Source organism: Grus americana, chromosome 5 (genome assembly GCF_028858705.1).
Source record: "Grus americana isolate bGruAme1 chromosome 5, bGruAme1.mat, whole genome shotgun sequence".
Lineage (NCBI taxonomy): Eukaryota > Metazoa > Chordata > Aves > Gruiformes > Gruidae > Grus > Grus americana.
The window spans coordinates 35,499,250-35,517,017 of record NC_072856.1 but is presented as its reverse complement, the minus strand read 5'-3'; the positions used below and the strand labels follow the sequence as shown (position 1 = coordinate 35,517,017).

Genomic DNA, 17,768 nt, shown 5'->3' with positions numbered 1-17,768 from the left:
CATACCTCCTTATTCAAATTCCTAACTTGAAACACAAAAGTATTATTAGGCAGTAAAAGCATGCAAACACAAACTATATGTAAAGTATTAAAAATACATGAAGAAAGAGTAAGCAATGTGAGCACAATTTAAAGAAAAACAGTGCTTAAATCAAGTTAGAATTTTAAGTCTTTATAGTCGCAGACACTTCTTACAAAGAAGCACATTTCAGAAAGTGAGAAAGTGGAAGATTATCTAGTTAAAAAAAGGCTATAAAATTTGAACAATGTACAAAAGATTCAAAAAGGCTAACCAGGCACCGCAAAGCTGCAAGGCACCTAATGAGCTTCAGAGGGCAAGTTTAGTCCATCATACATAAAAGGTGCATAAACAGCTACAAGGTATGAAGGCCAGCATGCGGATTTTTTGTAATACAGATTTAAGATTGAAAGAGGCAGAATTCTTCAAGTGTGTTTCTCTCCTATGTGATACCCATGAAGTAGGCTGAAAGCAGCAGGTGACTTTCAGTGTTAGGTACTGGGATTTACCCAGTAAAAGATTTACTCTGGACATCATCTCCAATTCCACCCCTCCCAAAAGGAAAAACTTTAAACAATATATTTTGTTAAACTCTTGCATTTTCAGCAAACTGTGGCTGACTCTGTACAATCTTTCTGATACTCTCCTCAAGGTACACTCACAGGGTTTGAAAAAAATTCTACAATAAATTAAGTCTCAAACATATTTCAAAGAAAGTACAGCAATTTGATCAGATCTTTCCAGGACAAATGACCTCTCCACCATTAGCTAGCTACCCGGTGACAGAAATAATTGGTTGCTACCACTGAAACACTTGAAAGCATAAGTGATATATACAATTATTTCTGCCAGCACCAGCTGAATAGATTTTGCTACAGCAATTTCAACAATACCTTTGTAGTCTTCATAAAAAGAAGGGCAAACAGAAGTGAAAAAACTCTGTGTAAATACCGTATGAATAGAATTAGCAGGAAAACAAACCAAAACAAAAGAGGGAGTATCAACACTACAATTCCAATCTGAAAATGAGAGGATAGCACGGTAAGGGTTCTCAAGGCATCTCCACCAACTATCTATAGATTCACTTGCCTAACACGTGGGGGACCCTTACAAAGCTACAGGTAGGAAATACTCTTTTCATGAAAGGACCATCTGGATCCTTTAATCACACACCCGGTAACACCACCATGGTTCAATTCTCATCACTTTTAGTAAACATCATGATGGATGCTGCACTTATTCCACTATAAGCCTGTCTTTTAGTAACTGCTCCACCTATCATCTGAGCTCCTCCTCTTTGTAACAGAGATTGTTTAGCACTGCAAAAATACAACCTCATTGGGAGGCTTAATCTTGATCTCCAATTTCTTTAGTTACTCTTTCCTCTCAGTGTGTTCCACTACCACAGTCAAGAAATTAAATCTTTGTTAATACAGCTCATGCATTTCCCACCTGCCAAGCTGAAGCAATCTGAGTATGGATGGTTGAATAAATGAACTGGTAGGAAAAGAAACACTCCTTCCCACTCCCCAAAATTAGTTCCAAGTCTTATTCTGTTCTGATCCCAGGAATGGAAGGTATTACTGTGAGTATTTAACAGGATTCTCCTTGCATCTGCATGGTAAACAGCAGTCGTGTGCCCTGCAGACCAGACTGTGAGCTTGGGTGTCCTGTTCTCTGTTCTGAAACACAAAAGGAAATGGTACATCTGTGTGTACCAGCCACCAAGAAGATCCTTAAAGAATCTAGAGAGCTTCTGAGAAGAACATTCTAATAATTCAGATTGAATATATTCATTTAAAACTCTTTTAACCTTTTTAGTTGCTCTGTTTTCAAATTAGTTTTACCACCTTTTACATTACTTTTTGATGGTTTTATTCAGCAAGAATTAATTCAAAATCCAGTTTTGGTCAAAAAATGCCATGAAAGGTTTTCTTTCTGTTGTATATTCACTACCATTTGCCCTTGACTGAATGACAGTCTTTAATTAATTTTTATTCCTATCAGCCATGCAGAACCAAACACATAATAAAAATGAGCTCAACTGTAATCTCTTTTTGTGCATCATCAATAAAAAAGCTAACTAGCTAAGTTCCACTTGCACAGAAAATTATACTGTCATTAAATCTTCATAACCTTATTGGAAACAAAGTATTACACAAGGGTCACTGCCAGCATAATTTGAAGGAATAACCTTGTAATTTCAAAAGTAGATAGGTTTTCCTGAAGAATCAATATTTATTATGACAGAGGATTCATAATCCTTAATGGATTTTGAAACAACTGAAATGAAAAAACAAAAGTAGCTTAACCTGTAAATGGACTAAAACTCAATACTGTTCCTACAGACCATTTTGTGACTAAAAGCTCCCTGAATGTCGTATTATTTTATGGTCTAAATCACCAGATTTTACACACAGTATCAAGTTCAAAATAGTCATTAAGATCTAAAGTCCTGTCTCTACAGACACTGAAATGATGAAAGCAGTAAGATTTTTGAAATTCTGGTTTTTTTCCCCACAATTGATACTGCTTGCTTTTTGGCACTTGAAGTGTAATAATGCGTATTCAGTCGGTCCATTGGCAGACTATCACACAGAATGAAGCCTACACCAATAGTGGGGGAAAGGTAGATTGCTCGGTGGCAGATTATACCGTTTAGGAAAGAGCCTTAAATGGGTGCCCAGTTTTTATGTAGTAACTGAGGAAAAGACTGATGAGCTCCATCTCTTGAATGGTATAGCAGTATTACCCAACTGGAAAGAAACACAGGATCACTGCTTTTTCTTCATTCACACAGGTAATAGGCAAAGACAGAAATCTGTGCTCTCCTAAAAGCTGTGACTAGTTATGACATACAGACACACTCTATGATTCATGAAGTGGACAGACATCTTCATTTGCCCATATACATCAGCACTACTGCCAATGTTACAATCACCTAGAGGAGGAAGTCTATAGAACATCATGAAAACATTTTTAGTCTACAATTTTATTTTAAAGTTATCTTTCACAAATCTTAATATTTGGGTCAAATCTACCATGACAGCAATCCTTAAAATTTCTTCAGTCTTTTTCATGTCCTTACATTAGCTTGGGGGTCTTTCTCCAAATTTTTCTCCTTTCAGTCATCTATGGCTTCAAGTATCTTACTAAATGGAACAGTGCCAGAGAACTTCCCTGGACACAGGAATCCGCTGATTCGTATTATTAAGCCTGTGCACTAGTTGTCAATACACTTTAGGATATGCCAAATAACACCACGCTCCCTCCACTCCCAATAATTCCTGGACATGGTAGGGAAGTTAGCACGGACAAAAAAAACCAACTGAGGCGCAATCTCTGTGCGCTGTTTTGGAGAGTACAGTATGCACAGTTGTTGTTACAGGTGAGCTGGCCTCCGTGCCAGTAAGGAGACTTTGGAGATACAGAGCACCATTCAACCTCTTAAACAGGATCTTCCCAACGCCCGGCGCACCACGGGTGCATCTTGTGCTTTTCCTGCCCAAGAACGTGCAAAACGTATAAATGTATTTTTTTAACCGTTCAGCATACTTTCTTCAGTAAATTTGCTTTTCCACTGAAGTTCAAAATTTTAAGTTCTTTCTCTATTCCTTAGCCCATCAACAGTAGATGCAAACGCTTCTCCTTCAGTTCATTAAATAAGCATAATATACGGCCATATATACACATATTTCATTCGGACACATCAGAATGAAAAACATTCATTGCCACTAAGGATGTACTATTATTTATATTTCATATTGGATATTTTCGTAAAAGAAGTTAAGTTTCAAATGAAACAAAAAATCATAGGAATACAAATTCACTATCTACTATTTACCAATAGCAGCAGGATTAAGGTTAGATATGATGTCTTAAAAATGAAAGTGAAATCCTTTTAGTACCTTAAGGTACTGCTATCACTGTTAGCCAGTAAAAATAGGGTCCTATTATCAAACTGTAAAACAAACTTTGCCCTCTGTGAGCTAATGATCACACACATCCTTTATGCAATTAAAGGTCCATTAACACCTAAGTGGAGATGTTTAAATGGATCTTAGTGACTTAATACACTTTTCACTAAATTGGAAAAGAATATGTACTTAAATTGCCTAGATTGCTTTGGAAATCTTGACGTGGTTACTTAAAAGGGCTGCTTTAATAAATATGTATAAAGAGCTACATATAAATGCTTAATAAAGGTCCTTCAAGAAGCTTACTTACTGGATTTTCTTCAGTAAGGTCACAGCCACACTTCTTGAGTACCTGATATTCGTTACTAAATCTATCTTTACAATTACTTTCGTGAGACAAGCTTCTCATACTTCATACTCAAGAAATTGAAACAGAAATCAGAACAGCCCGACAGTTGCATCACTGCATCAAGGCACTTGATTCCAAAAGTTTTAAGTCCTCTTTATAAATACCAATCTTAACCACAAGCCATCCTTTCTCTTTGAAGCAATACACACCCCATTTACAGAGCCATTATCATCCCCCTTCATCAAAAGATAGAACACCAACAAGTATTTTCTTTGTTTCCATCAGTGAGGTGAGATACCTATACATTAAATGTCTTCCTTACATGTGAAGAATGGAAGCACCTTTGATGAAGCAATTGATAAAATTATTTCAAACAGTTCTAAACACCTTCCAGGCCATCTTAAATGACTAATAGTTGAGACAGACTTCAGCAAAATACGTCTCCTCCCCCTTCTACACAGCCTGTCATAAACTCAAGAGTTGCCCACTCATTCAGAACATGGCTAAATGAGCTCCTAGGCTACAAATCCTTGAAATGCAGTGAGCTGATTGTATTACACTCACTGCCAGAAACGCAGAAGACTTCCTACTTCTGACTGCATGCCTCTGGTGCTTACTTTCTGCTGACACTGGTATTTCTTTGATCCTTCTGTGATCTAACTCTCTAAAAGGTAACAGAAATTCAGCAGATAGACCAATTTCTCTTGTTAAGTCAACAAATGGCAAAGCCTGAAAAGTACCAGAACTTGTAGGCAGAAGGCAGCAGGATGACCCAGTCCAAGCTGAGGGAGCAAGTCTTCCTCCTTTTGGCAATGAGGAAATCAGCTTGTTTATAGTCCAAGCAGATTCTGTATATCTTCGATTTCTGTTCTGAGGTATCAGCTGCTTCAGCTTACCATCTGCTTTATATTATCTCAAGTAGCCTCACTAAAAGGCAGCTATGGGGTTTTGGGAAATGGTGATGTCAGACCTAACACAGAAGAAAGACTACTAAAAATCTGTAAATAAAGACAAGGAATTAAAACTGAACTATAGCAAACACTTACTTTCTGCAGAAAGACAACCTTGCATTATACCAATAACTGCAAACAAAAGCTATCAAATAAGCTTTGCCTGATGGGAGTTTATGGCAGCACAAGACCATGTTACAACTTTAAGTGATCAAGGCACTCTGGCTAGAACCTCTTTTCTCACTTGACACACACAGACATTTCAGCTCTAAATTTAATTTTTTTTAAAAAAAGTTGGTACCATTGTAACTAGCATTAATTCAGCAGCAGACCAATACACTTCTACAAATCACTTTATCACAAAGGTGTCTGAAAAGGAAAGGAATAATGTACATGATTGAGGAAATAACATTAGGTAACAAGATTTTGGGGCTTGGATTGTTCAGATAACAGGTTTCTGGGGGTGGGGCAGTTTTCTGTTGAGAGGCATGGGAGTGGTACTCTACATCTGATCCTGATGCACAAAGAAATTGCCTGGACCTTGATGTATCAGTTCTAAGAAAAAGACAAGTGTTGAATATTCCACATGCTTCTTACAAAATTTTATTAGGATCCTTACAATTCCTGTCAATTTTCTTACTCTGAACTCTTAACAAAGACTTTCATCTTTTCATGGCCTGAGTTCTCCATTCTCCCTTAAAGACAGATCAAGACCGTGAACAGACACACTTGAAAGAAGGCAGAAATATTGCTGTTCTTACCTTTGTAACAAGCACAAATGCATCAGTATGATTAATTATCAAACAAACTGTGATTAAAACAGTTAATGCAATTTAATTGTCACTCCAATTACTGTTAAACAAAAGTAACTCGTGGCTTGTACTTTCCAGGACAGCATAGTAACAAAGCTAATTGCTCTGTCTTCAAAGAACTGCTACCTATTTCTCCTGTGAATTTTTCAGTAAGATGCTGCTGAAAGAGAAGTTTTTTGGGTTTTTTACAAAGGCATCATGACACTCATTTCAGTAAATCCTTCCAGCAAGAATATCCAAATATCCTCTTGTCTCTATTGGATATATTTTACTTAGTATACAAAACAAAAAGACCATTCAAGCAAAACAAAGACAAGACCAAAAATGTGCAGCTTACTTTTCAAAGACTGAAATCTTTCATTGTCCAAAAATCATTGGTTTATTTCTTCTCCAACATCTTAAAAGTTGACTTAATCCTATGAACTATCACTTATTCTTTTGTATCTTTTATGTTTCACAACATACTTCTAAGTATGTATTCTAAGACAATTTATAGCTCTCCTAAGTCTTTGCCAAAACAAATAAATGCATTAGAATTGATTTTGCTTCAGGTGTACTTTTGGTGAATGTTAAATACCATTTTTGGAATCAGATATACATTACCCATACTGCATAGATACTATTACCAAGAGGTTAGCAATTGTAAAAATGGAAAGCAACAGCATTTATGCTAAAAAAAAAAAAAAAAAAAAAAAGGAAAATATTTATGGACAGTTGCTAATGGGGTCTGGCAGGTATTGCTGTCATTTTAATTTACAAATGTTCACCTAGTGGAAAACAGTAATTTTTTTCAACTTTTCTCTGAAGTTACTGAGTAGCTTGAAAAGATATTGCAGTACAGACACACAGGCATGCCCAAAGAACAAAGTTTTGCCAGTGACTTAGCATACCTAGAGATAGCCATATACTTTGGAACATAATTTAAAAGATGAGTGGGATTTACCTTCCTACTATACTTTCAGGTTTTTCTTTCATTTTAAAAATTTTGTTCTGTATTTGGCCTCAAATCATACTACTGGTAAGATAAATGCACAGCACACAGAAAACAGTAAGAACCAAAAGTGTTGCAGAAGTGACACGTGACTTAAAAAGGAAAGATCCAAGATAGATGTTCATCATGTTACATAGATACTGTGGATTCATAATTAACTTGACAGAGCTTAAAAGACTTTCTAATGTAGGATCGTTTGTTTTTCCCCCCACCTAGATTTTTAGCAGAAAGTAGATCAGAATAAAACTGGGCAATAAAAAGTGGGAAGTCTTTGAACTAAAGTGTACAGGCACCAAACAATGTAAAATAAAACGATTTTATATGTAATACATGTGACAAGCTGATACAGCGAATTACTTACTCAGTAAACCCACGACTCAATTTTGAAAGGAGTATTTGTTCATTTCAGAACTCAACAGCAAGTATAAAACATTAAAGCCATCTTAAGACTGAACTCCGCTTCTACTATCTTTGAATTTTTTTATACATTGTCTTATGATTAAGACATTCATTACTGTTTAGCACATCATATAATTTATAATTCTCTACAGAACAATATAGTTAATTCAGTATCATCAATAACTTTATACAGATACAGCATTGAAGCCATGTCCTCTTTTGCTTACTGTCAAGTACAAAACAGCTTATATAGACTAAAAAAAGCTACACACCACAGTTGTAGCATACCGTACTTTGTGCCTGATTAAAGTTTACAGTAGTGGCTTTTTAATCTTTCAAGACAAATAAACATGATACCACATAACAAACAGTTGTGCAAACTCAGGCTTAGGAGGAAGACTTAACTACCTCCTTTTTCCAGAACTACTTTTTCCTGCTTTACTGCTGCTACTACCAGACTTGCTGGAAGATTTTGAAGAGAAAAGTCTTGTCATGAATTCAGAGACATCTGGCAGCTCATGGTTGGAATTCAGCATGTTCATCGACTGCTCCATTTCCTGCATGCAAAGATTAGATAACCTTAATAGCTCGTAGAAACAGCCAGAATTGCTAAGACATCAGTTGAAAGATCATATCAGGAAGATGTCAAATTTCCCAAATACTGTTTTACTATTTGTAGTCCTCCAGGGTACATATTGCTACATATTTTTATGCAACCACAGCCAAATGCCCAGCTACACACAGAAACATAAAACCCCAAAACTAAAAGCACTGGTGTATGGAAAAAGATAACCATGTCTTAAGCAGTCTTACAGGGCAAACACCTGATAAAAAAAAAGTCTAAAAGAAAAAAATGCCATTACTTATTTTCAGTATTACTTTCCTCTGTTTTAAAATTTAAGCTTTTGTTTAGATTTTCAGATCTGTATTCTCATAGATTTCACATACTTTTCTGTTTTCAAATTAGTATTATTTATGCTAAATCTAACAAATTTTTGAAGCTGTTTGAAGGGATGAGATATTTTTATTGCCCTACTTTGTAACATCAAACTATTAGTGTACAGCAGCCAAGTTTTCTTTGTTTCATGAAAGGAAGGATTTTAATATGAAACCATATATCCAGCAAAGCTTAATGTAAATTTAGACTTTAGCATATGAGACGAATTAGTACAGTTTAAAGCAAACAAACCCTGAAGTACTTTTAATGCATACAACAGCTGAACTGCACATCCACAATGTGATAATGCCTAGAGTAATTGCCAATTTAATGTGGGATTGTCACCTTGCTCTTCTAGTTACCATTCAGAATGATACAGCTTTAACTGTTTTCATGGTACAAATGAAGCAAAAGCTGCTAATGTAGCCTTTGTTACTATTGCATCTATACTACATCTGTACTTAATGTCTCTATAACAAGCACAGTTACAAAATCATTAACTTTTTGTATAGACTAGTACTGTGCAGATTGTGTAAAGAAAAAACAAGCTAACTTGAAAAAATGTACTACAAGCTCCATACCCTTCACAAGCAAACTGAAGTTGGATATACACTTAAGAATTTAATGCATGGTCATCTAGAGAATGCTGCTACAATTGAATTCTTAAAAACTACCATCTCCTATTCTTTAAAGACAATTTAAATTACAAGCAAGATTCCTTAACCTTAAAATTTCTCCTTAACAAGTCATATCAGTTAGCTAATATGAACTAAATCATCAGAAGTTCTGATGGTTTACATCAGAACAGCCTGTCTGTAAGCAGTGTCAGATCAGTGAAAAAAGGAATAAGTCATTTTTTTAAAAATCAACTTCCAAAGTTCAGCTTGAAGAACATGCCCCAGATATCTAGCATATCTTCATATCCTGTTTTTAACCAAAATTAAAGCCAAAAGAGCATTACATAGCTCTGATATGCTTTTTATAGGCATTAAAAAAAAAAACCAAAACTCAGACACCTATAAAGTACTACTGAAGACAGTGGTCATTTAGAGGAAAAGGAGTTTAAATTAACCAAACCTTCAAAAAGCAGCCACCCAAGACAGACAAGGAGTACTTCTAAAAATAAGAAAAGATTTAGCAAACACCTTGAATCTCCATTTTGTCCTAGCCTTCTGCTATTCGGCATTTTGCATGATGAAAGGACAATAAATCAGATCATTTAATGACTACGTTAAGACTTCATATCATATACACTACTGTAACATCTGGATTTAACAGTCTTGTAAACTATGTGGTTTAGGTTGACGGGTAAAAGAACCCCACATCATACACACTTGACACTTATTAAATGATGTCTAAAAATGAAATGCTAGATTTAATCACAGTGCAGAAATACACTGGAAATTCATAGAAAAAATAGCCTTTGAGAAATTATAGTTATCGCTCTAAAGAAACTCTGAAAAACACCATACGTACATACTGTAATACTTTCAAAGAATTGCCAAAAAACTTAATTCTGTGTTGTGCTGTTTAACAGCAAATTCATGAGTCGGAAATGTTAGAATTCATCGTTAGAACAGCAACGATGTGTTAACTAAATAAATGATGCCCACTAAGACTTCTTTAGAAGTCCACTTCTGTTTTTATTACTTTTCTATACCTTAAAATCTCATTATCTTTGCTCTCTATGTCTGCATCAATTGAGCATACTTACCCGTCTCATATCAGGATCACTGGTGTTGACAACTTTAGGCAAAAGCACAAATATCAGTAATGGAAGAACCATCATCATCACCTACACAGAAAACAGCAAATATTTCTTCAGGTTATTTGTTGCTCCAGACGTTTTTAGACATACTGACATAAAGCTTTTAACTAAACAGCCAGATTCTGTAACTACTGCATTCCGAGTCAGTAACCCAGTAAAAGTAATCCACTTGTCAGGGAAGAAACCTGATAAGGAAGTATTATGTTTTAACAGATTTCAAAGTTAGACCCTTAAAGTAAACGCTTGTTATCTCTTTCAACTGTTATAACTACAATCTTGCAACATGTTGATCTCCACACTACTAGAACATCATGTTGCCAAAGGAACCACACTATGGGCTGTTTTCAGAGGACATGCATTAACTGAGTATATAGGGGAGGAGAGGTCATAGAAAAACTTTCTATTTGTAAACAAGTAAAAAACAAAGAAATACAACAATCCTCTCAGAAGACCAAAGCATGTACATCTTTTCTCAATTATTTTATTCTCAGTATTCTGAAGAATAGCTATATTTGGATCCTTAGCATACTTTTAACCTTTGTGTGTTGCTTGTACATACCATGGGGTTCATGAGGAAATCTGTCCATCCCCAAGATTCTCTCTTTATAAAGTATGAAGGAGGTCCAGAAGATTTCATCTGGAGTGGGTATGGCAGCCTGACAACTTCAGAGGTTTTGATGTAATTCACATATCTTGCTCTAATGAATGAAATGTAAAGATTATTTAATAATATTCCAAACAAAGTTTTAATAATAGGCTACAAACAAAACTATCTGCTAGGTAGTGTCAGCTAGGCTTCAGTTTTCAGAAGCTAATTCCTCTCATCAGCATACTTTATGGAATCAAATGATACTTTATCTTTTTTTCCAGACTAGCTATTAAGCAGGCTGAAAAACTTGATATGGAAAACAGACCTGCAGATCAGAAGCATCAGAACTATTTGTTCAAATATGACTTCTGCAAAACATATTTTTCCTCACTGTCCTGGTTTTCAGCCGGGATAGAATTAATTTTTATAAGAAGCTGAGAGGGGACACAGTCAGGACAGCTGACCCAAACTAGCTAAGGGGGTATTCCATACCATATGACATCATGCTCAGTGCATAAAGGCAGGGAGTGTGCACGCGCTGGCCAGGGAGGAGGAGTCACTGCTCGGGGATGGGCTGGTCATCAGGTTCAGGTGGTGAGCAAATTGCACTGTGTATCACTCGCTCTGTATATTCTTCTATTACTATTGTTGTTATTTTCCTCCCTTGCTGTCCTAGTAAACTATCCTTATCCCAACCCTTGAGTTTTACCTTTTTCTTCCGATTCTCCTCCTCATCCCACTGGGATGGGGAGGGGCCACATGGTACTCAGCTGCCAGCTGGAGCTAAACCATGACACTCACCTTGGTCATGAGCAAGAAAAGCTACAGTGTTTAAAGAGAAGGTACAGCTTTGAACAGTGTAGTGTAGCTTAAAACAGTTTGCTCGAGGCAACAATAATTTATAGATGAAGTGAACAGTACCTTTTCCCTAAATGCATTACTTCGCATTTATCGATACTGAATCTCACTCTTTATTGCTTTACAAGGTCTTTCCACAGTTCTTCACTAGTGTTCTTCACATGGGCCTTGTATTTAGAGAGTTACTTGGTAATATCATCTAACTCTGTCACTCTTCACCCATTTCCCGTGATCTATGAATATTTACCCGCCTTGTGCCCAGGGATGACTTCTGCCCATTACAAAAGAATTCATTTATCCCTTCTGAGTTTTTCACCAAATATTAATCCACAGAATGTCTTTCCCTCCTACCTTATGACTACGTATTTTCTTCAAATGTTTTTGAGATTTTCAAGATCTTATCAAACATATCCATTATCCACATGCTGCTTCCTCTTTCTAAGAATTGCAGTATTTTTTTAAGGCAGAACTTCCCTCAGAAAAGCCCAGTTGACATTTTCCCCATGTATCACATTTTTCCATGCATCTCCCAACTGTATTCCTCATTATAGTTGCTACCTGTTTGACTGGTAGAGATGTCAAGCCTACTGGTACTTTGATCTGCAGACATATCCTAGCAATTTACATAACATCCAATTTGTTACCTCTAGTCCTCAGATACCAAGACAGTGCTAAGTGAGAGGTTATACACACACTATTGTGTCTATTTCACTGAGTTCCTTAGTATTTATTACATATTAATTGTTGCCAATGAGATACTGCCTAATAAAGTATAAAAATAAAAATTTCATAGTTTGAAAAAAATTCTAAGCACAAATTGTGCTATTATTATAAACATACTATTTGCACTGTTTTCAGTTTGAGATTTCAATTTTTAACCTCCCTTAAAAATACTGCTGCAGTGTTTCTGTTTGTACTACTAAAATGTAACAGCATCTTTTATAAGATACTGTAAAAGACAAACTTGAAATTAAGATACTAAATGTGTGCCTGTACAAAGAAAAATGAACTACAAACATGTTCATTTAAAGGAAAATCACCTAATTAGATAGGACAGCCATTTTTCTGTATTACTTACTGAATAGTGTGCAGTTCCAGATGCATAGTTATAGTTGTTAGGCATAATGTGTCTGGCCACAACATAAAAATAAAAAAATAAAAAGCTAATGATGCTACAGAAATACTGCAGGCTGGCAACTATTAACACTTGCCAGTAACTGTAAAGAGGACCTTATAGAGGTGTAACAGAAATATTTTAGAATTTAGGATTAGAATTAATTAAAATTTCATTGTGCCAAGTCTTGACAGAACATTTACCAAAAAAAGAAAAGAAAAAGGGAGGAAGAAAAAAAAAAAAAGGTACTGGCAAAATATAAAGCAGTTAACTTGATTTATATCTAGATTTTATTTCAGGATAGCTGCATAAGGAAATAACAAAAGTAAACAAACAGAAGGACTCTTTCTGTTCCCTCTTATTTAAGGCCATAAATATAAAAGGATGAAAGAAATCAGACTTTGGATTTTAAGGAATGTCCTCCTAGAAATGATGTTAACATTACCTCTTCTACTGTGCTGTCAGACATGCTTAATAGATCCGTACAGAAGTAAATCAGGAAAGGCTCACCTCATTTTGCCTTTTGAAGTTATGTCAACTCGTACAGGCTCAAATTTATGAGCCGGGGATATAACTTCCACTACATAAGATCCTGAAGGTACATCATGAACCACAAAACTTCCATCTGTCCTGAAAAAAACAGTAAGTTCCACTACATTTCAATATGCTCCAGTATACAAGAGGGGGTGCTTTATTTTTGTAAAGAAGAAACTGTAATAGTATCATTTTATATTATAAATCTTAATGTAACAACAATGACCAAAAGGAAAACTTGTATCACTCGGCACTCCTATCAAGCTCCTTAAGGCCATCAACGTGTGCCACAATAGTAGCAGAAATTACCAGTTCAGTTAAAGATTTTCTCATGCCCTCAAGCTGTTGTCTTGCTGGAGGAATAATTTAACAGCCCAAGTAAGATCTGAAATGGTTAGATTTCACGTATTCAAATGATGTCAGAATCGACTTACACGTTCCTTCCTCCTTCTGAAATACATACAGTGAAGTTTACTTTGCTTCAGTACTTCTGCTGGAAGCAAAAAAACCCAAAATTGATATCCTACATAGCGTGGGCAGATATTAGAGATGACTTGCAACACACAAAAATTGCGGTTTCTGCCTATATCACAAACCAGAGGTTTTTACTTTTAATTGCTCCCTTTAGGACTTGCCCACGCTGGAAGGCTCGATCACAACAATAAGGAAACTAAGAGCTCTGAACACAGAAGGGATTTTTAGACAGACTGCTTTTATTTTAAAATATGAAACTTCAATATTCGGTGAAAATATTAGTAAAACGACACTTGAAAGCTTCAGCACCAGTTGCCATTAAATTACAGAAGCTTACAGTTTTCCTCCTACATGCTTCCAGAAGTTTCCAGGAACTTAGTGTTCTCTACTCTTTTAAAATTAATAAAAAATATATCTCTTCTAAAAATAAGACTCAAAGTTAAGACCAAAAAAGTTGTTCAAATAGAGGGGAAAAAAAATAATAAAACCTCATACATTAGAAGCTTGCATCAGGAAAACAAACAAATAAATGAACCCTTTTAAAAGTGAGCCCTCAAAAAGAAAATCGTCCTTATGTCCCTCACACAAGTTCTCTCAAAGACATACATCACTTAAGGACCTTCCTACCACAAAGATGGAAGCATATAAACAGTACTGTGTATGTGGGTTTCACTAATACTTTATGTGATTATTTGAACCCCTAAGAATGCTTATACTATCTTATATTGAAACTGCTATAAGGATGTTTCCCTAGGAATTTCCTTTTAATTTTTCATTCTTTACAGTATTATTAATAAAATTCAATGTTAGTTTTTTTTCTAAAGATTTGTTTACATGACAAAGCAAATTACTTACATGACAAAGAAAATTCTCACTTCATATACTGGTATCCAATACTGCCTTTTTAGAAGAAAAAAGTTTGTTTTTTTTTTTCTTAGAGTAAAGAAACTAATCAGATTTATAAAAACGCTTGTACTAGAGAATCACTCTTGGAATACTCTAAAGCAACTTTGCTATGTCAAATAATTATTTTCCTCTTTGTGATAACTGGAATGACATCCATGTAATATATAATCAAAACCTGCCTGCAAGACGGTGACAAAAGACGGTGACAAGTACATCTTCTGATATACCAAATACCTTTAAATCTGTCACTGAAAGTAAGGGATCTTTCTACTGAGCCTGAAATACCACTGTTGCTTAAGAAAACTGTTCTCTCTTCCAACACAGTTCTTACTAAAAGTATATTGCCATCCAGTACTGTGCTCATTACAAGTGACAAAAAAAAAATCCCAACCAACATTAAAGCATTTTTGCTAAAATGTACCATGCTTATGGTAGCACAACATCTACAAATTTGTTTATCAAACTGAATTACTTATATAATATTGCTTGGCTTTAAGTTATATCAATATAATTTGATAAATCTATAAATACACATGTCAAATTAATGTAAGCAATAAAGCTCAATATCTAGGTTACAATGTCATAAACATGATAAGCTCTTAGCTAACACTATTTCCTCACATTTCAGACAACTCGAGTTCCAAGCAAGCATTTTGAAACTTACCAACTCCATGGTATTTATTAAAATCGGCTCCTAAATATGATGTCAGGCTCCAACAACTTGGTTGTACTGGCTTATCAGGTGCTACACTGACAAGATTCTGCAAGTTTTGCAGAGTAAAATCTGTTGTGTTAACCTACTGAGAGTTCCCAGAGTCAAAGTTCAACTTTTACTGCAGAAGGAATAATTAAAAATGATTGGTATTTATGAGATGGTGTATCTTAATTCTATACAAGCTTTCTAATTTTAATATATAATTTAAAAAGTGATGTATTATATTGTATTAAAAATAATAAAAGGGTTTTTAGAATTAGCTCCCACTCTCAAGACTATGAGATTAGTTTAATTCTGAGGACATTTTCTATGTCTTAATCTCTCTAGATCCCTTGCTGATCTGCATATATCCACTACCACCTGTGACCAAATAAGCTAATGTGATTCTTTACAGCTTTCAAATGCATTTGCATGATTTTATGTGAAGGAATAAAGCCATATCCCTTGAAAAGGCTTTCACTGGTACAGCGAAAGTTTTTCCACAGGTACTGTAAGAGATAACTACAACTGTAACTTTCTGACACAAACAAACATTTCTCCAGAATAAGTAAATTCTTAGCTAAGGAGAGGGTCTAAAAAAAAGAAGTGACAGAAATGGCTCCCACAAAAGCTGAGAAGAAACACTGTACCCAGAATGTAATACAAACGTGTTTGTGGGTTTGTTTTTTTTTTAACTTGAAACTCAGGGTAGCTAAAAAGCCACCAACCTTACTCATCAATTTGGTTACGTCTGCAGGAGGCTGAGAACAACAATACCTACAGCACTGCAGGTTCCCACTACGGGCCAGGCCGTTTCTACTGCCTTCACCGAGGGAAGGTGCCAGCGTCCCAGTAAAGGCAGAGCCGGACGCGAGATGTTCACCTCCACAGCTGTGCGTTGCTAACTGGGACAAGGCCGCTAACTTGTAGGGGGGCTGCTCCGCTCTGCCACAGCTGGCCGCCATCTTACGGCCGCGACCGTCGAAGCGACGCGCAGCGTGTCAGAGGAACGGAGGCGCCGGAGATCTCCGAGCGGCACCCGCGGTACAGGGCGACACCGGCCCAAGCCCGGCGAGGACGCTTACTTCCACGCTAGGATCAAGCCCCCCGCCCCGCCCGCCGCTCACTTCAGGAAGCCGACGTGCTCCTCCCCGTCCACCAGCACCCGGGCCCCCGCGATCCAGTCCTGCGGCTTCACCCCGGGCACCACGGCCCGGCCCTCGATCTTAAACCGCTCCCCAGGGCCCGCTCCGCCCGACGACTCCGCCTGCCCAAATGCCTCCGAGCCACGGGCGCCATCGGGCAGCGGCGACGCAAAAAGCCAGAGCAGCAGCAGGCAGGCAGGCCCGCTCCGCGCCGCCATCGCGCCGCCTCCTCCTCCACGGGACGGGGCGGTCGCCTTCGCGCATGCGCTGAGCGCGAGCCGTCGTGACCCAGAGCGCAGCCCGCGCGTAGAGCGGGGTCACAACCTTGCTGCGCGTGCGCGCCAGGCAGGCGGAGCGGGCTGGGACGTCGTGCGCATGCGCACGTGAGAGAGCGGCGCGCCGTCAGGTGACGTAAAGAGCTCTGGCGAATAGGAGTGAGGGAGCTATGCGGACATGACGTGTAGTGAGGCGGAAGCGCTGAGGCGGTTTCCCTCGGGGGAGGCGCCGCAGGGCCCGGTGGGTGCCCGGGTGGAGGAGGCGAGCTGCGGCCGGCTGGAGGTTCCCTGGGAGCTGTGCCGGGCGCTTCGCCTCGGCCTGCGCACGGCGGGAGTGCGGAGCCCGAGCAGGACTGGCCGCCCTGCTGCCCGCCTGAGGGAGCGCAGGCCGCGAGGAAGCCCCTCGCCTCGGGCAGAGCAGCAGTGCGGCCGCGGCGGCACCAGCCCCTCCCTGGGGGCAGTGCAGGTGCTCCGGGGCCGGCAGTTTGCGGACAGCTCTGAGACCGCGGAGTTGGTGCTCCTGGGCCCTAAAAGCAGCACGGTTGCTAAAAATGTTGTGCAGAGCTCGCTCCGACTCTGCAGCACAAGTAACTTGCAACGTGGGTAATCTGTCCCCAAACACAATTTTTCAACAGTTTGCTTATTCCATGATGAGAAATAGAGTGGGCGTTGGGAGGGCTCTTTCGGTTTTGAGTTTGTTAGTAAAAACAAAGGGTAAGATAATTTGCTACTTAAAATGTGGAAAGACACAAATAGGAACCTGAAGAACATAAATGTATTAGAAGTAGATGTATCTTCCTTGGTAACAGATCCATTTAGAATTAAGACAGTTTTAAGTTACATTCTAATAGTTACCGTGCAAAGAAGAATAAGCTTTTTCTAGGAAAGAGTTACCAAAAAAGCTTACAAAAGAAAAAAATTAAAAGAGGTTGTTAAATTAAGGCCTAAAATCTCTTCTTTTAATCACTGGTTTGTAGTGTTGCAGTTTGTTTCTGATGAATAACTAGAACTTGTTGACAGCTGTTACTTAGTGGGCAG

The 17,768-nt window shown here is 37.7% G+C and overlaps 1 protein-coding gene across 1 annotated transcript; it reads right to left on the bottom strand.

Moving 5' to 3' along the window:
- Positions 1 to 5,821: 5,821 nt before the first annotated feature.
- On the bottom strand, positions 5,822 to 16,770 carry EMC7 (ER membrane protein complex subunit 7). Its single transcript, XM_054826751.1, has 5 exons — positions 16,438 to 16,770; positions 13,213 to 13,332; positions 10,701 to 10,839; positions 10,088 to 10,168; positions 5,822 to 7,993 (listed from the first exon to the last, which is right to left on the bottom strand). The coding sequence occupies exons 1-5, from the start codon at positions 16,671 to 16,673 to the stop codon at positions 7,841 to 7,843; spliced, it is 729 nt and encodes a 242-aa protein (XP_054682726.1). The 5' UTR covers positions 16,674 to 16,770; the 3' UTR covers positions 5,822 to 7,840.
- Positions 16,771 to 17,768: the final 998 nt, after the last annotated feature.